The sequence below is a fragment of the Anopheles coluzzii genome, chromosome 2, assembly GCF_943734685.1.
Source record: "Anopheles coluzzii chromosome 2, AcolN3, whole genome shotgun sequence".
Taxonomy (NCBI): Eukaryota; Metazoa; Arthropoda; class Insecta; order Diptera; family Culicidae; genus Anopheles; species Anopheles coluzzii.
In genome coordinates this window covers 34,302,642-34,326,336 of record NC_064670.1, presented here as the reverse complement: position 1 = coordinate 34,326,336, position 23,695 = coordinate 34,302,642, and the positions used below count along the sequence as shown (strand labels likewise).

Below are 23,695 nucleotides of genomic sequence, written 5' to 3'. Positions count from 1 at the left end.
CGTCATTCAGGAAAATGACAAACAGCAGCGGTCCAAGATTACTCCCCTGCGGCACCCCAGAAGAAGCATCGATACGGCGCGACGTATGGGGTCCCATCTTCACGCAGTATGTGCGACCAGTAAGATAGGAGCGCATCCAGGCCAGCAGCTGCACAGGCAGACCAAGCGTTTCGAGCTTTGCGAGCAGCAAGGCGTGCGGAACGCTATCGAAGGCAGCCTTGATGTCCGTGTAGACTGCGTCGATCTGCGAGCCGGCATCGATGGTCCTGTGGCAGAGGCTAACGAACTCAACCAGGTTGGTGGTGGTTGAACGCTGAGGGACAAATCCATGTTGAGCTGTGCTAATGTAGTTCGAGGCAGCTGCGAGGAGAGGTTCGTACACCAGGAGCTCGAAGACCTTAGCGCAGGCACAAAGCGATGTAATGCCACGGTAATTACATGCATTTGATTTGTCCCCCTTTTTGTGCACTGGAACAAGCCACGAAGTTTTCCAGCAGGCAGGATAGATGCCCGAACGCAGCGAGTCGCGAAAAATCGAGGCCAGGATAGGCGCGATGGTGGTGCCACAACGCTTAAGCGTGGAAGCCGGGATCCCGTCAGGCCCTGGAGCAAACGAAGATTTCAGCCTGTCAATCGCTTTCGAGACTGAATACTCATCGATGATCGGCAAGTTTGGGGCCATAGCATCCACCGGTACGTTTGATAATGCGTCGGCTATCTGCCTCTCATCAGTTACAGCTGGAAGGAAGGTGGCGGCAAAGCGCGAGGCAAAAATATCACATACAGCAGACGGATTGTTGCCGTTGCGCCCGTTGTAACTGACGGAGCTAGGAAAACCAGAGGATTTCCGACGATTGTTTGCGAAGTTCCACAGTACACGTGAATTGCCGCGGCAGCGCAAAACCGTACGCCGTACGTGCCCCAGGTAGCGGAACCTGTTATAGCGCCGATAGAGAGAGTGCGCAGTGTTATAGTTGCGCAATGCAGCGGGACACCTACGCAACAAATAATCGCGATACGCGGCAGCTTTAGCCGTTTTGAGCCTGCGCAGCGTTCTGTCACCCCAAGGGGGGCCTCGTTTAGGTCGTTTCACCGGCGTGCATTCATTCAGGGCTTGCAACATGAACCGCTCAAAATCTTTCACAGCGAGGTCAAGAGTGGCGTAATGGGAACAATCGAAGACATTCGCGAACGAGGCGATCATCGGCAGGAGCCTGTTAAAGTCCGTCCGCGCGTAGTCAAGGCGTGATGTTAGCGCAGGAACGGCTGATTCCTCTCGTGGTAGCGGGATGGCCAACTCAAGCGCCGGGTGATAGGTGTCAATTGCTAACAGCGGGGTGAGGCAAAGTTCAAGCGGAAGGCAAACAGAAGCAACAGCATTATTTGCAAACACCAGGTCTAAGACGCGTCCGCTGGTGTTAAGATGACCATTGATCTGGAAGAGTCCGCTATGATGCATCTCGTCCATAAACAGAGCGGAGAGAGCCGATCGCGTACGTGGCTCATAATGCAGAAATGGCAAATCCGGATCATGCTGAGCGGCTGACCAGGAGACGAGAGGTTGGTTGAAGTCTCCTAACAGGAGTAAACCGTCTCCGGGATGCATAGTTGAGCATAATGAGCGAATGCAATTTTCGATTTCACGGAGCGTGGCAGCATTTGCGGCAAGTCTAGGCGGGAGGTATGCAGCAATGATGAATAGTCGGGAATTGCCTAGTTGTATTATAACGCACACTAGCTCAAGCGATGGATGCACCGTTGTGTGCTCCCGTGACGTCAGAGACTGAGAGCACGCAATCAACACACCTCCACCGCGGGAACATGTACTGTTGTCAACACTACGATCGCATCGGTAGACTCGGAAGCTATCGTCAAACAGCAAAGCCGAAGGTAGACTAGGATCGAGCCAGGTTTCCGTAAGCACTATTACATCGAAATTGGATTCCAACACCGACAAGCGAAACTCATCGACCTTCGTGCGCAGTCCCCGCACGTTTTGATAGTAAACAGAGGCAGTGGAACGGGCAGTGCGAAGCGCATTAGCAGCAGGAACATAACAGGTAGGTGTTTGTGCAGACTTAACAGAGGTTCGTCTATTCGTGAAAGAAACGGTCAAGTGTGGTCTGTTGTAAGTTGGTGTTGGAAGTGCGGCGAATTAAAAGCGGGCCGTCAATGAGTGTTGAATTAGGACCATGAGTAGTGTCGTTCAGCGTGTGTTCTCCCAATTGTGGTGATGTTAGTGTTTGAGCCTGTGAAGTTGATGCGTGTGCCGGTGCGTGATAGACAGTGGATGTTGGTGTGCGAGGCATCGATCGGCGATCGATGACAACAGGTGTGCGTGTGAGAGAACGGTGTTTGATGGTGATTGGTGACGATGAGTGTCCATGCTCTCGTTGACGGGATTGTACAAATTCACGTACACCAATACCGACAGGCCAGGACGATGGGGCGAGTGCTGCGTCACGAAGGGCGGCCGGTACTCTCACTTTGAAAGAAAGCCAGTTTACGCTGTCAACACTGACTCCCTTCCTCAGCAAGCAGTATGCTAGGACGTCATCGGTGGCTAAACGGCGTTTCACAGAAGCGACCACTTGCTCCACGGTGACGGCAGTGGACAAGCGAGATAGTCGGATCCATATTCTGTCTGTGGCCGGCTGGGGAAATGCTGCTCGAAGCGGTGACGATAGCGAATCGGTTCCCATGAGTTCTTCCGGTAGCGTAGACGAGGGTGGGATGCCGACTGTAGTGTTAGTGTACGCGCTTGGCGATGACGCTGCAAACATGTTATTTTGACGAATGTTTACGTTTTTGTTGACATCAGGGGACATAGAATCCTCGATGATACGCCGCCGCTTTCTACCCGCAACGGGCCGAGGATCGGTATTGCAAAGCTGAGGTATGGGTGCATTTTGCAGTAGAGTAAATCCACTGCGCACCTCGGCGATAATCGGTTCAATAAGCTTCCCCACAGCCGCAACAGTTGAGGTGAGAGCAGCTTGAAAACCGACCTGAGCCCCGATCTCTTTGACTGATCGGCAGCGCGGATTTTTCAGGATATTGGTGCACCCAGTGCAGCTCCAGTGCAGATCGATGTGAGTCAGGACCGCATCAATCAGCTCGGAAGGCAGCCTGCAACAACCGCGGTGAAAAGTAGCCTCACAGTACGCACAGCCGACGATACAGTCGGCAGCATCCAGTGACACAGCACACGCGAAACAGATAGCCGCCATCGCGAAATTATGTGCGGTTTTGATCACACCACCGTTAACCCGGATTAAAAACGTTAATACACAGTCGTGGGTCAATGAAATAACACACTAACGCGCAACAGTAACAGGAAGCAGTTTGGTAGTCAGTTGAACGAGTATTAACTGGGTACGTTAGAAAATACACTTAAATATTTTTGGAAAAACGCGGAGCACAGCGATAAGCGACCGAGCAGTTAGACGTCAGACGTCAATCAAATCAAATCAAATGGGTGTGAATCTCTTTGAATTTGATATTCCTATCTATTATTTTTGGTATTTTAAGCTATAAATACAATTACCGCTACCCTGCAAGTCCTTATTGTCCTGTCCGAAAACGTTCTAAAATCCATCATATTACGCAATGATACAATTTCGCTCGTTTTATTCTGTGTATTTTTATTCCCCCGACCCCGTTGTACATTATCTACAGGAGGTAACGCGAGCCCACAAGGGCTGGGCCCTGGATTCCGTGGTGCTGCAGAATCAAATTACCCGCCACAACAAGGAAGACATCCACGATCCACCGCAGGAGGGCGTCTACGTATATGGTTTATTTTTGGAAGGTGTGCCTCTTCGTCGTCTTGCTGGAAGGCTGGATTATTATTGTCTTTCTTTTCAAATATTGCCACCCGTTGCTCTAACGCAAAACCTTTCCTCTTTCCCTTCGTAGGTGCATCGTTGGATCGGCGCAGTGGCAAGCTGATCGAATCGAAGCCGAAGGTGCTGTACGAACAGATGCCGGTGATTTACATTTACGCGATCAACACCACCGCCGGCAAGGATCCGCGGCTGTACGAGTGTCCGATCTACCGGAAACCCCAGCGTACCGACCAGAAGTACGTCGGATCGATCGATTTCGAGACGGACTTTAATCCACGCCACTGGACGCTGCGGGGCGTTGCGCTGCTTTGCGACATTAAGTAAAGCCCACTAAGGTGGGCAGGCAGCGAGAATATCTTATTTGCACAAAGTGTTTTCCACAGTCACCTTTGGGAGGGGACAATTTTTAGAACTGCACAGTTTCCTTCTGGAAAAAGGGGCATCGTTTGGTACAAGGTGATTTTTAGCTACAAGGATGGTAGGGTTGTTTCAAACCCACAACCTTCTATTAAATTACAAAAAATAAGTTATTGAATATTCCAATGATACAACATAAATTTTCTGTTAGCAAAAGACTGTTAAAAACACAAATGCAATTGTAATGCAGCTTTGAGGTGATATTGATGAATTGTTTAGTTCACAGATAGTGTGTTGTTTAGCGAAGCTTAGATGTCTTATCCAGTGTAACAAAAGTTGAGTGAAACACATAGAAATAGAATCTGTTTTTAACGCACAAATTTCATGTTTAATTGTGAATTGAAAAAAAATGAAAATTTGCGAAGGTAAGTTTTTCTATTCTATAACAACAACTCGGTGGACTCGAGCGGTGTTACTCTTTTTTTATAATTAAATATATATTACCTTTTACTTACCATTTCCTGCATCATTCGTTCTCATGTTCGTATTGTCATCGACGTGTTTTTAGCTTCAAGAAGGTTAGCAATTTAAGGGAATTAATTCCAAAACAACAAATCCTACGACAAAATTCGGCTGTTGGTTTGTTTTTAGGTTCCCAAATAACATGCTGCTTGTAGAAATTAAATTCTTTATTTTATACCATTTGTTTTTGGTTTAGATTGGTTTAGAGATTTGGAAACTTTGCTTTGATAGGTTAGTTTCTTCTATCCTTTGTTCGCTCTTCCTCCCCCCGTCAATCATTGGTTTGAGTTTGCTGGGATTAGCTCGCCTTGGTATGCTAGTTTTAAATGCGAATCAATGGTTTTGTTTTTAAAGACGTCAAGAATATATGTACATTAGCGCAATAGGTTTGGCAACACGAATGTGTTAGGGCCAGTAGCGTTCGAGGAAAGGTTCACTCTATCAGCTGTTTCGTTTTGTGTAACGTAATTTGTATTGTTTTTTTTCAGTAAATTTTGCCAGTTAGATGTTAGATGTCCGTATATTTTCTTAATGTCGTTTGCTCTTCCTTCATTTTCTCCACTCACACGCATCGCGCACATCCTTTGTAATCTTTCCATTCGTTTCGTTGGCTTATCCCTTCTTGATGCCAGTGCAGATAGGTAGATTAAAAAAAAAGAGTAAGCCTCTTAGTGTTCGTGTTAGTTGTCCAGCTTTGCCTTTCGCATTGCTCCATGTTGTAACATTATGTTTATGATCTAGCGGGCTTAGCTCATCGTTTTACCGCGTAATAACGGACTAAGAAACGGTCCATTATTCCTGCGTACAGATCCATCGACCCCCCGTCTCGGCAATGATTATTCGTATAGCATTTGATTTAACAATCTTTACTCCTCTTCACCGTTCCCCGTTCACCAGCAGCAGCCTGCATGGTGTAATCCGTGAAAAGCTTTCCCTTCTCCTCCGTTGATTTAACGTACTTACGAGTAATGTTTTGCATTCCGTTTGCTCTCTTCTTATCCGTATCCGTTTTTATGATTTAGTTTTGGTTTTCAGTTTGTTTTCTACGTGTGAATGCTCTTTACCATTCCATCAACACTATTTTACTTTCTATTGTTTATTCCATTTCCCTGCTTCTTATTAGGCTTGCTAGTTTCGCTACGCGGAACCTCAGTAAACGGTGTAGTCCTCGGCTTTGGTCCACTTGACCAGGAGCACGAGAAAAAAAAACAACCATTTCTGGGCTTTTTGACGCTTACTGGAGATAAGCTTTCCTGCCATTGCTAAATCCATGACCCTTACGCGAGATAGTTTATGAATGGGGTCTTTTTTTGTTTTGTTTTGGTTTTTACTGTTTATTCAATAAATTATTTATACATGCGTTGTTTGCTTTTTTGGCGGTCAGCGGTTTGTTTACACTTTACAAAATCAAGCGCTCTAAATTTGAGGATGAAGAACTATGTTTTGTTTTCAGTTTGTTTCTACTAAACTCTTATTTGGTGGTTTGAGTTTTTCTTTAAAAATTATTGCAACTTTATCCTAAAGACACATACTTACATGTTTCGGTGCAGAAGAGAATGTTGTTTGTACGTAAATCATACAGTGTAGATGGAAATAAAAATCTTCCATCAAGCCAATGGAGATGTTCTAGTTTGGTTAGCAAACAGACTATTAAAGGACATCACACTGATTATCAGGACATTGCAACGAAAAAGGCCTTATGACGTTTGCGATGACGGGTGCTTTCACTGACCGGTGCTTGAACCTTTGAGCGCTTGCATTAGCAATGAGAAGCTTCCACACCGCACAAAGTCTTGCCAGCCACAAGATTTAATGTGCGCGCGAATGCTCTCGAAATACCACTCAGCTAATCCTTAGCGGTTCTCCGGCGCTCTCAAGAAATGATAAAAACAAAATGAAGAAGAAAAAAAGAAACAACCAAAAAACAATATGAAGAATGGTGCAAAGCGCCCAGCATCAATAAAGTCTGTCAAATGATGGCAAAGCACGCATACTTCACGCTCACAGTGGGCATTCCCAGCTGCTCTCTGCTTTGCTTCAAGGTTGCCAAGCCAACCATCACGCTTCAGTCCTACGCTACTTCGTTTTTGTTCCCCCGTTGGTACGAAGTGAAATGATCGCTTCCCAACAGCAGCAGCATCCGTAATGTTCGGCCTATTCCAGTCACCGGTGTAACGCTGGTGACGATACAGCCAACCGTTTCGCCTTTTTCATTTGTCTGAGAAAGGCAGAGGGGTTTTTTTTGGATTCCGTAAAAATTTTCCACCTGCTGCACTTTTGGGGCAGTTTTTTTGGCCTTCTTTCGAGTGTCACCTCCGCTTGTGTGGATGGAATGCGGAAGAAACATCCGAAAAGATCATACCAAAACGGTGGGAAAACTTCACCGAGAGGGAGACAGTGAAACGAAAACTGTATTCAAACAACCCGGCTCCAGCATGAAAGCAGACAGCAGCGTAAAAAGTACTTACTTTCGCGATGTGAAGAATTATGAACAATTAGGCGACCTCCGGCAATACGGTGGAAAGCGTCAACGGCGGTGGTAGGATTTATTCATGGTGTAGTGCATTATGCTTGCTTACACTCGAGAGCAGCATGCGAGGAAAACTGCCATAACAAAAGCGATAAGGCTCTTTGGCAAGAGAGGAAATTCCGCACCATCCACACGCGGGGTTCACACATTTGCCTTGCCGTGTACTTAACGGATGTGAGAAAGGTGCCGTTTTGTCGGTGGGATGGTTTTATAAACGAAATAATATTACCCAAACAAAAATAGAATGGTTAGGGAGGGCTGTGCTGTGCGTGTTTCTTCAATTTCTTGCCCATCCTGGGGATGCCTTTGTCTACCGAGCTAACGCTTATCACCCGGCTGCCAAATGGTGCCGTGTCACGCATCGAGTAGAGTGCATCCCGGCCTTGGTGCGGGGTTTCGTTGTATCAGCTCATGCATGCAAGTACCTGGAGCACTTTTTCGAGAAGCAGTATGATATTGGGTCGCGTAATTTAACGCTTCAATATTTCTAGACACATTACGGGTCATAGAGACAATCGGCTAGACAGCTCTAACTGCTCTATTGCTGCCTTTTGAAGCCACGATCAAAGGGGCAACCTTGGTTGGTAGGTGAACATTTTCTGACATTTTCTTGAAGCAGACGAACATCAAGCAACTAAACAAAAGATCAATGAAATTGAACTTAATTTTTCCCGTTTCTTGAACTTGAAGAGTTCCCGAGGTCCGTTAAAACGATCCATACCAGCGATAAGGTTTCGCCAACGTCATAAGTCCTTGATACGTACGCTCGGTGACTATCTATCAATGAGGGAAGGATGCTTGGTAGCGTTTTCAAGTGTGTTCAAGCGCTTTAGTACGTATGATAACTGTGTTCCGGAGGATAGATTCCCTAAGCAAATTAAGCCAAGGATTATTGATTTAACTCGTGCGATTTTCTTTCCATGCGGTAGGACCGTCTGTGAAATACCAGCTCCCTATTAAGAGTATCTAAATGTGTGTAAATAGGAGGGATTTTGTTCTTTTTTTTCTCGCTAGTGTAAAAGGGTTTCAATGTAGCTGTGTATGTTTGTTTTTTGTTGTTCTGGTTGGTTTGTAGTAATATTCTTTTGTGTCTTTATTAGTCCATTGAATAAAAGCGAGCGACCTACGAACTTGTCGCTGTGTTGAGCCTAACCTTTCTTTTGAATTTGTATTTCTTTTTTTGTTAGTGTTTTTTTGCACTTCTCCTTTTTCATCTTCTTTCTCTTATTCTTCTGTTTTGGCAATTAGGATATACAGTGTACCTGTTGGGTCAAACGTTACGTTACGCAGATAGGTGCTTGTTTCCAGAACCGTTCCTGTAGAGTGGCGTCATGTAGTCGTGTGGGTTGTCGATACTGTGTGCGCGTGTGCATCGGAGATTTAGTTGGCGTATCGGTTCTTGTACATACCGTAGACGTACCGTGGTCCAAACTCGGTGCCACTGTTTCGATCACTCGACGACGATGACAACGATGACACGGATGGTTGGTTGGGCTGCTCCAGCAGCTGGTCTGCGTCCTGCATGGGCTTCAATACACCAGTGCCGGTACCACTGACCCGTCCTGCTTGGTGCCCGTCCTGATCCTCGTCCTCCTCACCGTTGCCACCGTTCGTCTGGTCCAGATCCTGGCCCACCGAGAGCGATTGCCTGAGAGCTTGATCCTTTGTCTTGAGATCTTCCCGTTCTTCCTCGTTGCTGAAAAGACTGCTTAGCTGCTGGGGCTGGTCGTGCTGAGCCATCGGGTTGCTCCCCATTCCACGAAGGCTAGCGGCGGCGGCGGGCATTGGTCGACCATTGATGAAGCGTGTTCGCTGAAGCTTGCCGGCGTAATTGCCGTCCCTTGCGGTCAGTCCTTGGTTGCGCAGCAGGCTCTCGACGACCGCTTCCAGCTCATCCTCGGCGGGACTGCCGCGGTCGGGCATTGGTTGGACGTGCTGATTGTACAGCTTGCGGTCGTAGTAGGTGTAGTCCGGTGGGTATTCGGAACCATCGTACAGGTTGCTACTTCGCTTACCGATTTCCCTCAACAGTGCCTTGTTCAGCTCGACCTGGAATTGGAATAACCATGGAAAACAATCATTTAAATGCAATATACATTTGATGATAATCATCACTCAATCATTAAAGAGCCACTTTTCAAAAGCTATCCTTTAGTGTTACGTTTCAATGAAAAAAAAGAAGCCACTTGCAGTCTCTCTCTATAGTGACGGTCACCGAGCAGTTTATCATTTTTTAAAACACGAAAATGAATGCCAAACAGTTTCATGATAGCTCCCCTCCCTTGTATCCAGAATAACCTCTATTGCCGGGGACAATTCTGGGGATAATTTTATGCAGCACGACCAACTTGCATTCATCTGCTTGTTAATATACTGTGTGCTTTTTTCCCATCATTTCCTCTTTATCTCGCTCGATTGTTTTCCCGTGGTCGAGGTAGTTCACAGCCCGGTGTCGACTCCGGTGTACCGAAGAACTGAGATTTTTATTCCATTTCCTGACACGAGCCAATCCCACGCGGAATAATTTCATTGCTGTTCACGGTGATCATGGTAGACGAAACATGGAAGGATGTGACTGGAGGAAAGAAGGAAGGAAGGAAATGGGAAAATATCATTTCCGGTCGGCATCATCATTAGCCGTGGTTGATTAAGTCAGCCAATTCATGCCGGTGGCTCCGGCAAGCCACAATTGCCAGGAGAGAGAGATTTTCCATTTACCAGCGTCTTGCTGCGTGTGCCTTGTTTAAAATGTGAACAGCTGCAGCGGCATTAATGCAAAACAAAGCTCAAAGATAGCGTGTGTACACCGGGTATTGAGGCGCTCAGGAAGTGTGGCAGACAATATCGTTTTTTTAGAGCAAAAATTATTCTTCAGCAGTGATAAAGCGAAACATTTGTGTGTTGGTACAGAGATCTGTATTGGTTAATGTGGGCTGATAATAATAGGCACGTTCATTATGGTTTTAAACTTATTTCCAAATGAAAACTGGACGATACAACTTGTTTATGTTGGTGAAACAACCTAGAATCAATGTTCAGTGGCTACATTAACCTTGCAATATGTTTGATGATGTGAAAAACTGACCGAGACATTAGGCATCCGAGGCTCAGGTTATTCTCTTGACACCTGTCCTATGTTTATCTTCAATTGTTAAGTATTGATTTGTTTATAAGTATTGGCTGAATAATGGTTAAACTTGGACTGAATAATAGTAGTCTTGGAAAAACTAAGTACATTCATTGTTTAGTCAATAATTATAGAACAAATTGTCAATAAGAGCATTAAAGTCCTACCATCGAAAGGTCATTTATTTGAGGGAAAAAAATAATGTTCACAAAGTTTTAATTTTTTTGTTCACATTTTTATCTTTTAATATGCTAAAATAAAATGTATTACGTATTGAGTTAATTTATTTCCTCCATTGGTTCTCAATCCTCAAATTGGTTAAATAGTATTCGTGTCGTGCGACCTTCTATGTTTTAATTATTTTACCTTAAAATTGAACGTGACAAAAACTATGTCTGAAAAACTACTAAATCAGAGATATCGAGGTCCGATGAAATTTTATTTAAAATATAAAAAATATCCGAAACCTAAAACCCTATCTGAAACCTTAAAAACAAATAACGATATTATCTCTGCTTTTCTGTACACGTATTCATACTTATTTTAACCTTCCCTCAATAGACGTTCACTTTCTTGGCATATTAATTGGCGTAGGAAAGGTTCTATTTGCCAAATTTGGATCTTCACTCTAGGCCATGTTCTAATTTTAGATAATTCATATATTTCTTGCTCAATGTCAAAATCTTTGCTTTTGCCTAATCTTCTTGTTAATCAATGTTAATGTACTAATGTTACAATCTGCTATCAAATTCGTATGGGTTTGCCTCTCTTTTTTACGCCCTGTCTAAAAACGAAACATTTCTTAGCGTTGTTGTACACAGCCACAGCGCAACACCATTGCTCCGAAGAGTGACATTACCATCAAATCGAAATCGTGTCAAATTTCACCAAAATAACAATTTACATTTCCGCCACCACCTTTTTTTCTGCTGCTGCTGGTAATGATGCACGCCCACTACCCCGAGACCTCACACGTACCGTATATACATTTCATCCAGCCAAGCCGCGACGTGCCACTGACGTGCGGTTCAGTTCAGTAGGCAACAGAGCAAGCTCGCTAGCGCAGCAAATTGGGATCATTACAGTTTGATGGGATATTTGCGTGCGTAAACGAACCAACGAACGAACGACGAATGAGCTGATGTGTATGTGTGTGTATGTATTTATGGTGACCAGGACCTGCAGCGCAATGTTTTAAATTCAGTGTGTGCTAAAATGTACAATTTTCTCCGATCAAACTTCTAATTTGGCCAAAGCATCGGGGAAACCTATGACCTTTCGTTTGCTTCCTTTCCCTCTCCCAAAGATGCAAAATCAAAAGAAATGTATGTTTTAATCTCGGCGAGGCCAATTGAAGTAAGCGCGTCATTGCGCTCCACGTTCAGAAGACGGTTTCACACGTTCGAGCCGCCAAACGAGTGAAGCAAGCCACCCATGAGCAAGAAGACCAAATCCAAATCCGAACACAAACAGTTTAATGGTAGTGTTGGATCTGAACACGGCTCGTGTAGCTGTTTGACGCGTGTGTTGTCTCAAATCGTTTAACGTCAGCTGATGCGCTATGGTGACGAATGTTTGTTTTTTGTTTTCGAACGTATTGCTACAATCGACAGTAAGTAAGACAAGGATAACAAGGGCTTCTTCCTTTGATGCTTCGCGTGGTGGAAGCCGGCAAGTATCGTTGAAGTGATATGGGACGGAATCCAATTTGCTCTCGACACAAAAAAGCAAACACTTGAAAATCTCCACACATCCTGTTGCAATAAAAACATCACCGAAAGAATAAATGGAAGAGTTTGGTCATACGATACTCGTAACAATGTTCCATTCGCGATGAAACATCTTGTTTTATACGTTTTATTTTGCTAGTCAATAGAAACACACCATCACATACAAACAATTTGTTAATGTTTTCAAAGCTAACAAACTAAATTTCCATATCAGAAACTAATCGATTCGAGCAACGAGAGCTGTTTTATACTTACTTTAAAGCCATGGAATGGATTTTGTCAAGCACATGCGGTGTCAAGATTAGGCAGATGAAAAGCTTTCCATTCAAAGTTTCGGTTAATGCAAAGTGCAGAATCGATTTTGGGGAAAATGCTGCAGTCTGACGCAAGCACAATATAGCGTGTTAAGCAGCAGCCACGTGTTTCTGAGCTCCAAAAGATGAAGTTTTCCATTCGGAAAAGTTGCATTGCTGGTAATGTTAATGGAGTCTAAAGAAATACATGCTCCTACATCGTTGACAGGTTATTTAAATTAACTTACTTAAATATAAAAAATATAAATATTTTTTATACCATAAACATGGTCTCATCTAATTGTAAAACGTTGAATTTTGTTTGTATTCGCACATGAAAAGTACATGATTTAGTTTATACATCGTTGTTCTGCTTTGCCAAAGGCACATACTACTACTACTAAAACAACGTGTCGTAAATCATAAAGCAATTTTGATGCTTCCTTCCCATTCGTTAACGAAGCACGTACTACTAACCGTGATGGTAAGGATATATTTGCAACAAAGCTATGTGATGGTAGAAGGAAAGGCATACGAATCCCCACCAAGAACGTTACCAAAATTAGCTTTTCCTAATTCAGCACGCTAAACGGCGAAGGTAGCTTTATATCAAACGGGCAACGATCGGGCACCTCTTTCGGTCGGTAATCAAATATGCAATCAAACGGTCAAGCAACAGTATGCGATTCAACCCGAAACAGTTCTGAATGTGCTGCTGTAGCTGGTTGGGTGGTTTAAATGGTCCCTCCAACGCACTCACAATCGTCCGGCGCCTGAGGAGCACTTGCAATATACAACTTATCTCCGTCAATAGCAAACCCAGTTACGGTAAAACGTGTTAATGCGTTATGTTTTTTCCGATTCTGAATGAAATGTATAAATGAACTATAACACTTTGCACGGCTGCCCGCACAGCACGTCCTGCACAGGTAAACAAGCAAACACTACAATCAGGTGGTCCCGAAGAAAAAAACAGCTTATCGTACAGTGTAAATCATGATGTTACCTTTTCCTGTATGCATGTTTTGGGGGAACAGTAACATGAGGCCGTTCGACGTAAGAATTGACCATCGAAACGGTTGTCTGATAAAACGAAGAGATTACAACGGCTGTGTTGACAGCTGGCCATCCACCCGAAACTGTTCTGTTTGCTTTCGGGGTTGTTTCTGCTAAAAGTTACCCGGAACGGATAGCCATTGCCACTTGTTGAATAAAACCCACGCGAAACGTGGATTTGGGGTTTCAGAAGAAATCTTGTGCAATGAGAGCAAGAGTCCTTTCGTCATCGATAGAAAGGCGCCACTGTATGGATTACTGTCATATTCTTGGGTGGGAGAGACCGGGCCAAACTACTACAGGTAAACAAACCTCAATAAGAACAGCAACACGATTATAGCATTGACGTACGAGAAGGTAAGCAATCCGACGATATGTGGTTTGGTATAATAATGACATCAACGATAATGTTGCAGGCTGCGGTGATGGTGAACGCCAAACGTGCTACAATGACTGTATCATCTGGAGTGAGCTGATCACTGCCCACACGTGCCATTTCTTTCTTTATTGCGCTTTCTGCCTTCCCTGGCACAATAAAAACGTTCATCGATGTAATAACGCCGTAGTAATATTCTTACCTGTCTAGTGTTTTCGCGCATCTGCCTTCGAGCCATCTCGAGGATGATTCGCTGCCGTAGCACATCCAGCGGGTTAACGATCGACAGCGACGGTTTCGTCCTTTTCAGCGAAAGTAGACTGTTTTCCTGCCAGGTTGGAGCGTCGGTTGGTCATCGGTTGGGTAGGCCGCGTGCCAAGGGTGAGCATAAAATGATGGAGGAGGGGAAAAAGAAGGTCATTAACACGGTGTCATATTCTTGCCCGTTTGAACGGGCGAAAGGATACAAAAACGTTACTATGGTTTGGCCTATCTATATTCCCTCATTATCTCATAAGCGGGGTTTGGTTTGCATGATAATTTAGTCATAAGTACATACACAAATTTAGTCATAATTTAATAAACAAAACGAAACAAACAAACTACGCTTAATATTTTATTAAAAAGATATATACTACATCCATGTATGTTTACAATGTCTCCGTAGGTCGTAAAGGAGACGAAAGTTAAATGTCCTAAACTAATGGAAAAGGGTCCCGGGTAAAGTCATCGGTCTCGTAGTACAGTCGTCAGGTCGTACGACTGAATAACATGCCCCTGATGGGTTCAAGCCTCATATGGACCGTCCTCCATCACCTGAAGAACTGTCTATTCGGTTGCGTGGTACTGAATAAGTCTCGAAAGCTTGTATAGATTTAACATAGGAAAGCATCCAATGTTCTATTTCGTAATATGCTTTACTATTTTTGGAAGTTATTTCTTTCCTTCGCACTTAGTAAGTGCCTATTGGCATGCAATATAATGTGCTTTAATCCTGTTATAATTGTGTATGGTTAAATATGACCGTTTTTAACATCATCTACTAATGTACAGCTTTAAATTTTAAAGCAAAAGCATTCAGTAAAACATACAAAATACAACCCGCACTTCGCAAGGATAATTAAATGGTATAGTTTTGGCCTTTTTCAGAGGTAGGTAGTCTTTCCAAGAATGTTACCACATTTTCCACAACGACTATGAACATTTAAGCACACTTGAAAACACCTAGAAATCACTCAACATCGTTCCATCCATCATACATACGCCAAGTGGTTGTATCATAAAATTAATTTTATCGCTAAACGTACCGCCACTAAGTATCCCTTTTCCAGCGGAGACAATTGGCTGCCAAGGGCCGGGCGTGTATTGCGTGAAACCATTGGAAAAGCCCGCACAATCGTTCCGCAACACGTGCTTGTCATCAGTTACGGGAAAATGTCTACTTGCGAAGCGATGCGGGTCACCCAGCAATCTCCCGCCATCCTTTCCCACCCCTTCTGCAAGTAGTGGTTCGTCTACCCTTTGCCTGATAAAGGATGAAAGCGCTCAGTGAGACGAACGGTACCCCTGCATGCAGTTGGGATGCAGTTGTAACCATTTCTATTAAACCGTTCCTGGCTGGCAGGCAAAGGAAGTGCGAGCGCATGCAAGGGGAAAGTCAGCCTGCACAAGGATACAGTGGAAATGGTACAATTTCCCAAAGCACTTCGGTTGCTCGAGGACAACCGGTTGAATAAATCACATAAACACTGTCCGTTGCAGCCAGGGAGTGGTTCCGTTTAAGCGCGGGTCGACCATTTCTAGCTAAAGCCAGGGCACAGGTACGGCTAGAGTTGCGTGGTGGCTGCACTACTGTTTCAAACTTGCCACCATGGAAAGCGTAGGTAACGCGAGGAAAGGGATCTGTCTCGGGGCGACGTACACAGTAGCCAGGGGAAATTAGACATTAGCTGAATATTCTGGGACGGTTTCCATTTCAACACTGTCATCTTGCATGCTGTTTTGGTGTAGGGTAAAGGCTTGGTTGTTTTCAAATTGGTTATAATTCGATTGAATCAATCATTTGTGCGGAAACATAAATAAAGTGTTTATTTATTCACCAAAAAAAGAACATGAACTCCATTAATGATGTTTACCATTTTCGTTTTTTATATAATGTCTGCGTCAACCAGTTGCACTCACACGGCACATACACGCATCGGCGAGCTGACCTATTGCAATTGAAAAACAGCGTGTGTTTGTTACCTCACTCACCTGCGAAACGCCGTGAAACCATTCCACGGTGCACTGTCAAACGGTCAGCCCAGCCCGCTGACATATTTTCTCACCGAAATGTCAATCGATTGCAGGCGGTGGGTAAATATTTCAAAAAAGTGTTTATTAACAACTGTGGGTCGAACATACTACAGGGTAGTATTGGGCTTTCCCGGACTCGATTGCTATGCATCGACCGCTAATAATGACAGGCTGGGAGTGGGAACGATTTCTCCCCGTTTTTGCAAATACACTAGAAACCGTTGTGCCTGTAAGTGAACAGTTTTTCCGCCCACCGGTTGTGCTTGGTTGCCAACGGTTATCGCTAAGAGATGTGAAACCACTCATGCTGAAGTGAGTGAGGCAGGACCAGCATTTTGACAGAAACAAAACCCATTCAGTGGAACGTATTTGCGCGTTTCCTACTCAGTAAACCAACGGTTGAGTGTGTGTGGTCGTTGAAAAATAGACAAAACACTAACAACCATTCAGCTGTGCATATGAGTGTGAATTAATTTAAATCCATTTTTTTATCCTTTAGTGGTCGCTTCACTCAGCAACAGGCGTGCGCTAGTTCTAATCGGTTTAAATGTTGTTTTGTCGCTATCCGTTTTGTACGCGCCGCCGCATCCAGCCGCATTGTGTGACAGGCTCACTAATTAACTACTGTCATTTCACTCTTTTTCGCCCGTTCACACCTTGGGCGGTGGCAGCAAGATAAAAAGAAACCACACAACAGACATTGCTGTGACTGATTGCTTGGGTGACAGATTTCCCGAGAGCAGGCAGCAGATACACTACGGGAAGTCTACAGAAGCAAATACATCCGTCAGCTGGAAAACTCGCTCCCCGGGGCTAAAGGAAATATTGCCGGATGGATGGTACAAGTTTAAACTGCAAAAACGAACATTGTTTCATGGAACATGGTGAGTGATTGATGTCGCCAAGACGAAGATTCAACGGGACAGAGAGGTTTTGATCGTTCCTGTCCGAAAGGCTTAGTAAGTGTTGAATCGTCTTCGTTTGATTTCCGTTAAGTTTAAGGCGTTTTGTACATCAAAAAAATAATATTTTAAATCTAAACGTTGAGATAGGATATTTGGATCATGTAATACATATTTTAATACCCGATAAAGTAGTGCAAACAACCTTTTCAATTTTCAAATGAATTTGAAGAACAGCTGTCAATACATTATTTGAAGTTAAATTTTGCAATTTAATTTACAGGAGATTTCGAAGATTTTTACAGATTATAGATTATGTTATTGACTGGTGCAATCATCAAAACTAGGAGGTATCTTACTCTTTCGTATTTCATGAACCTAAATAAATTCTATCGCCTCCTATCCTGCAATTTGAACTTGAACTGTCGTCAGCAGTTTTGACAAACTTACCTGTACAACGCGGCTGTCACTGTACGGTAGGGCGGACACCTGCAGGCTTACGCACAGCAACGCCATCACCGCCGTCCAGAGCCATAGGGTTGCCTTCATTTTGCTGCGAATACAAATGGACAAATGAAATGAAAGTGTGAAAATTAGCTCAACCACCCATCGTCTGGCGGTGAATTGGAGGACAAGGGTGAAACCTTGGCCGAAATGGTATCCCTCATTGAATGGCCGAAAAATGAAAAGATTCAATTAAATATTTGGTATTCGAACGGTACAAATATAGTCGGTGGAGTTAAATTACAAGTGAAACCTTTGCGCTGTCCTTAGGTCCATTTTTTGGGGCGCACGGTGGTGGTGATGGTGATGATGATGATTGCCACCTAATAAGCGACTGGTCAACAATAATCAACCTTCGATTGGGATATATTTTTCGTGCTTTTGATACTGGCGTTTGATTGGGTTGGGTGGAGTGTTATTGATATGCTATTATTATCGTTTTGGGTGAGAAGTGCTTTCTGGCACGAAAGCAAATAGGAAATTTTCAATTAATAATTATCATTTTTCTGTTGCTACAGATTATTCGGGAATAAAAGCGGTAAATATTGAAAATGATTATTAAATGTTAAATCGGGCGCTTTGAAATTGTATTTGCAGATGAATTGATATTACTCTATTTGCATGAAGCCCACACATCAGAACAACGCATGTCACAAATGTACATGTTTGTTCGATTAATAATTCAACCTCGGCCGGTGTAAAAGAAAGGCAAACAATTTCAATTTTCATGTTCACATGAGAACAATTGTTGGGCCATAACGGGTTGACGGTGCTCCATCCGCGCTACCCGGAAGCGGCCGTAATTTGCTTAATGTGATTTAAACGTTACCATACCAGGCGCAACGTGCTATAATCGATATTGCTTTTGGCATTACTTTTTATTCCCTGTGTGCTGCTAGTGAGATCAAACTCACCAGACCTTCTGGCACGGCGTGCACGGTTCAGGAAGTTGTGTCCAGAAGCTAAAGCAATCAATCAACACACGCACACGTACACGCACGGCTTCTAGCGCCATGATGATGGGCGCCTTCATTAAAATTGCATGTCACCATTTTTCAACTCAAACTGACCTTTACCGCGAAAGAGACGTCGGAAAGGTGGATGTTAATCCTACCGAAAAGGTGAACCACCGTTGTATCATTATTCATTTCACTTTGGTAAAGCAAACAGCTACAATTATGAAAAACAATTTGAAAACACCAAAATTTGTTTACACGCATGTCACACTAGCTCTTACGTTTTGTTGCTTTTATTCACTTACTTTATTTAAGGGATATTTTTTTATTGGTACGAAACTAACACTTTGACACTAAGCCACCAGAAGCAAAACACAAAGGCCTTAAAAGTTTCAAAACACACTAGCACTACCTGTGGATCTTCATCGTTGCCACTCGCCAACCAAACTAACCGACAGCAGTGCGGAAAACACCTTCTTTAAATACTGTGCCCAGGTGATAGCCCCATTTTGTGAAATGTCCCCCCGTCTACCTTCACTGATAATTGAGGAAGGCTGTTGAGCTGAGGAGGGAATGGAGGTTTGCTTGCCTTTCGATGAATAATATTTGCGTGAGCTATAAACATCATGTGTCCCGCTGGGGAGGAGAAAAACAGAACGGCGTATGCCGCGCGAAGCACAGGTGTCTCCCATTCGAACGACGAGGCGGGGAAGAATGGATGTGTGTTGTATTTTTGGTACTTTCTCACCTCTTTTTATGGTGTTAAAAGTTGTGTCCTTACGGTTGACTATGACAGGATATTTTTAGATTAATTAATATCTAAACTTTTACTGCCTAAATGCGACAGGTTCCAAAACGAAGTTGTTTGACTTAATCACTATATTCGTGGCCGGTGTGTTTCTGTATTTTAAGCTAAATTCTATCATTAAAAAATATAAAAAAAATTTTAACCAGTTTCAAAATCATTTCATTTGAAATATTTTTACGGCAAGACTATTAAGAGAGAATTTAATCACCAACAGTAAAGTATTATGATAGTATTTTACTAACATTTTAATCCCTATTGCCAATGAATTCAATGAGTGCACCAAAATATCATCATAAAAGGTAGAAACGTTTCGGCAACCGGCCAGTAAATGAAACACCAAATTTTCGCCCAAAATTGTTCACGCAACAGATGGTTTATATTTAAATAAAAATTGAAAGCATCCATACAAATGTGCGTTATTTTTAACCAGTCAATGAAAGCTAGTGGAGGCCACCGTGACATAAGGTTTACCTTTTTTTAGTAGTTTTTAGTACACCACAAGCACTAGACAGAAAATTAATATAAAATGTTAAGCAGCTTTACGCAAACAAATGGGACTGGAATTGAAAAACAAAACCTAACCAAAAGTAGTATCGCCACCAGTACGTTCGCCATGAGTTTCCTTGTGCGTCAATGTTGGCACCGTTGGTTGGCATTATTTTGTCGCCCCCAACGACCCATGTTGCTGATCCCATTGATGGATCGATCCGGTGGACAACACGGACCTGCAGAGGTGTAAATTGCTAAAGCGTACACGCCGTCCAGTCTATATGCACTCATGCTGAGGGGCGAGGGTAGTTGAAAAAAGTGCGATACAATACCAAGCGGTGGTTCGATCGGTCGAGGATCCAGCACCACTGCACCAGATGTGTTTATCTCGTGTCGAAACTATTTTGATCTTTAGGTGCAAATTGATTTATTGATGGATGGCTATTTCACAAGCCCTTTTTTGCTATTTTTTTGTAATATCGAAGCAATTGCCTGCATTATGTTCCATTTGCAATCAATGAGCATTAAGGGTTCATGTTCTGTTCGACAGCAACATAACGCTAAGTAGACTAGCGTATGATAGTGGTATTATGCCGAGCGATAGAAAAGCCTTATTGACCTACACTACCATAATGTACAATTTAAGTTCAACGACAGTTGCATTGGTGCAATTTGCAGCTCCATTCGCCGTGATGCGGATTTACGGTTTTTACAAAAGCTTGCTGACACCATTCTCTTACTGTGAATTTCCCCGTTAAAATAGTCCTTGTATCAGTGTAGCTTGAACCATCGCGATCAATAGTGAATCTGTGCTACACTGCCCTTCGGTATTCGATTTCCTTGGAAAAGTGGTAAAGTAATTTGGAAACTTATCCTTAAACGGAAAGTACAACCTATTTTCTCCACTGGCATTCTCAGCCAGGCGCTTTGTGGTAGAAAAAACAGTTCATTGCGTGTAGGTTGATCGGTTGCTACCATTTTGTGCACAAAACAAAACAAAAACTAAACAGACCCAGATAAGTTTCTTCTAGGTTAAACATTGGAAGTAATGCAGGGATCGGTTACGAAGAATTGGAAAGTATTTTAGGTCACTCGGTGATGAAAATTGTTCACAAGTGGTTTCTGAAGGATACCACAGCACAATTCAGTCTGAGTTTAGATGCATTTAAAGCAGAAACAATACACTTAATGCAGTTCAGAGTTGAGCACTCAGTGAACAACAGATTTATGTTACAGTGCAATTATGATGATTTTTACATTTTCTTTTCGTGTGCATTATCTAGCAACTCCTTATATCATGATTTTTTGAGCAATTGTAAAAGAATTGGTATAATTTACATATTGCTCATTCACCTTAACATCCTTTATTAAATCATTTTCGCTAATCAATATCACAGGAATCAAGTACAATGGAAGCTTTTATCCATATTCCGCTTACTCTTAATTGGTCGGAAATTGTTTCGCGACGGAAATAGTGCTTCCGGTGGCAATGTTTAGGATATTGAAATTACAAATTCGGTTCGCTACTATATCGATCACCATTTGAGTCTTCTTTAATCCAATTCTGGGTATCGATGATGCCAAATATAGTAGAAATCGTAGCGCTTCGGAAGTTTTCGTGTTCTACGAGGGAAACATGTTGCATCAGTTGGATAGTAATAGGTTCGTAAAAGGATTAAGACAAAAGTAACATTTTAGTCTTAAAGTTAACGTTGATACTTAAAGTCGATATTAACAATTATATTCTTAGATTCAGTAGTTCCTTAGCAGTTCCATGAACTAACTATGAATTATATTTTCTATTACGCTGTTCTGCCTACACTTTTCCATGTGTTATTACAAAACAACAACAACTTTTCAACATTTTTATCTTCTAATTTTGCAACTGAATTCCTCTGCATATGTAAAAAAGACTGGCAAAACTTTGAAGATAGGCAAAAATGGGCAAACGAATGGAGCAACGACGACACTGCAAAAGTCCTAAATTGCTCACTTCCGGAAGAGAAACAGTACCGCACGGTAGCAAACACGATCGTTTCCATCCATAGTATGGTAACGGCGTGGTAAATGGACACGAGGGAAAACTACACCAGCGAACTTTGACTGCAAAATAGTATCAGGAAAAAAAAATACAGAAACAAACATTGCCTCAACAACGATTCCTGCCAACCTCTTTCTGCTGTGAAAGTGCAATGTACGCGGGAAGGGGAAAGTAAAAATAAATTGTCATGATTATTGTGTTACTTATCGTAAACAATGCGGAGTAAAGTGATTCTCGAGCAAACGGGACCGCTCGCGAAGCTATTCTCGCCCAGGCTGGAGAGTAGGACAAAGTTTGTGTTCGCAAAAAGGGAAAATGCACGAGCGAAGTGCAGGGCAAGCTCGGCAAAGGGTGATGGAAAACGTATCCGTGTAAGCCAGTGTAGTTCGTTCTTGATTGGTCTCTTTTTGCCACCGAACAACAAACGACCTGTTGATATCGCTCGCTTCCTGTCATCGAGATGTAATAGTTGTGGCTCGTTAACTACACAATGGACAAACGGTGACAACCACGCTGTTGTTTGTGCGTTGGCGATTGCATGTAAAAGCCATGGTAAGCAGGACCTACTTCGGGAGATGAGGGAAAATTAATTTTCCCTGCGGCCGGTTTGACTCGTAACAAATTAGGCTTTGAGCTGCTGGTCCCTTCGCTTCCTCCACCGCTCCCCGCGCGCAGTGGCACGCGGTCTAAATAAACAATCGTTTTATCATCTCGCCGTGGAAAAATTCATGCTGCTCCGGATTCCTTCAGCCAGCTGACGGTGTGAATTCAAAGTACGATTAACTACCGTTTGGTTTACCATTTACCAGCAACCGAGCGCCATAATTTATACAATGCGGCTCCCACGAATCTGCCCACAGCCGAACGGGACTCCGCCCGGAACCGTCACGCTGGTTGCTGTTGCTCCGACGTCTCGGAGATGGAAAAGATTAATTCATTCGGTATCGGTGAGCCCGCGCTGGATGGGCGAAAGAATTTGTGCCGGTGTCTTCGCTGTCTCGTGCCGCAGGACAATCCACTGGTGGATTACTTTCGACCACTGTCTGCGTTTGTGGTGCTATTGATTTTTGCTCTATCATTTACAGACAGGGTAATTCGTACAGCTTCACTAAATGGAGCTTAGCAGGGTAATGAATATTCAATGGGGGTGATATAATACGACCGAGGGACAAGGAATTATACTCTATCAAGGATGTTTTGTACATTGAACATCGTTTGCGAAGTGAAAATTAAAATCGTTTCAAGAAAACAATGGCTTACATCTCTTGTAACCGTCCCAAAAGTCCAAAAGTTGAACATTGAGTAAAAATATTAAATTTCATTACAAGCAAAGGTATAAGCAAAATATCAAGCTAACCAAAAAACAGTGCTGCGGCTTTTTTGATAATTAATGAGGATTTGCGAAGCCTTTTCTTCCCTGTTTTCGTACCGAAAAAATGCGTCGGTGATCTGGCCGGATTTGGTCGGATTAATTGGTGTGTATAAAGCGATTCTTGGATTGTGGTAATGAGTCAACGCTACTAGGATCAGATTCGGTGGTTTACTACGTAGGGTGTTTGGTGTAATTACTTTAACTTGTTCGAGCAGCAGGGATTCAGTTATATTTACAATAAAATCTGCGTTTAAAAATTGCTTCTAATTATTAGATTATGAATCATTCGGTAATGGTGGAGAGGGATTACAATTGTTTAAAATACTAGTAAAATAAGATTCACCGTCGTGATGGATTAAAAAATACTGAAAACACGGAAAATAGACTAAATTTGTATCGCAAAATGGTGAGACATTTTTTACGATACATATTTAGTACATTGAAACACAGACGGGTGCACAATTTATTGATTTTCTACTGCCAACCCAT

The 23,695-nt window shown here is 43.1% G+C and overlaps 2 protein-coding genes across 7 annotated transcripts in view; one reads left to right on the top strand and one right to left on the bottom strand.

Annotated features, from left to right (window-relative positions):
* The window catches only part of LOC120950845 (dynein axonemal heavy chain 5), a 28,670-nt gene extending 24,098 nt beyond the window's left edge, over nucleotides 1-4,572 (top strand). The window contains exons 15-16 of the mRNA XM_040369201.2: nucleotides 3,679-3,811; nucleotides 3,919-4,572. Of these exons, the coding sequence (XP_040225135.2) occupies nucleotides 3,679-3,811; nucleotides 3,919-4,172 (387 nt within the window). The 3' untranslated portion in view covers nucleotides 4,173-4,572. The remainder of the gene's footprint in view (nucleotides 1-3,678; nucleotides 3,812-3,918) is intronic.
* Nucleotides 4,573-5,219: 647 nt separating this feature from the next.
* LOC120951429 (uncharacterized) overlaps nucleotides 5,220-23,695 on the bottom strand; it is a 34,697-nt gene continuing 16,221 nt past the window's right edge. For 4 of the 6 annotated variants that reach the window (XM_040370137.2, XM_040370138.2, XM_040370139.2 and 1 more), the window contains exons 3-5: nucleotides 17,487-17,589; nucleotides 14,042-14,167; nucleotides 5,220-9,306 (exon numbers count right to left, since the gene is read on the bottom strand). In XM_040370137.2, the coding sequence (XP_040226071.2) occupies nucleotides 8,638-9,306; nucleotides 14,042-14,167; nucleotides 17,487-17,585 (894 nt within the window). In that variant the 5' untranslated portion in view covers nucleotides 17,586-17,589 and the 3' untranslated portion in view covers nucleotides 5,220-8,637. Of the gene's footprint in view, nucleotides 9,307-14,041; nucleotides 14,168-17,486; nucleotides 17,590-18,801; nucleotides 18,961-23,695 lie in introns of those variants that run through there. The other 2 variants (XM_040370140.2, XM_040370136.2) reach the window with 2 other exon arrangements.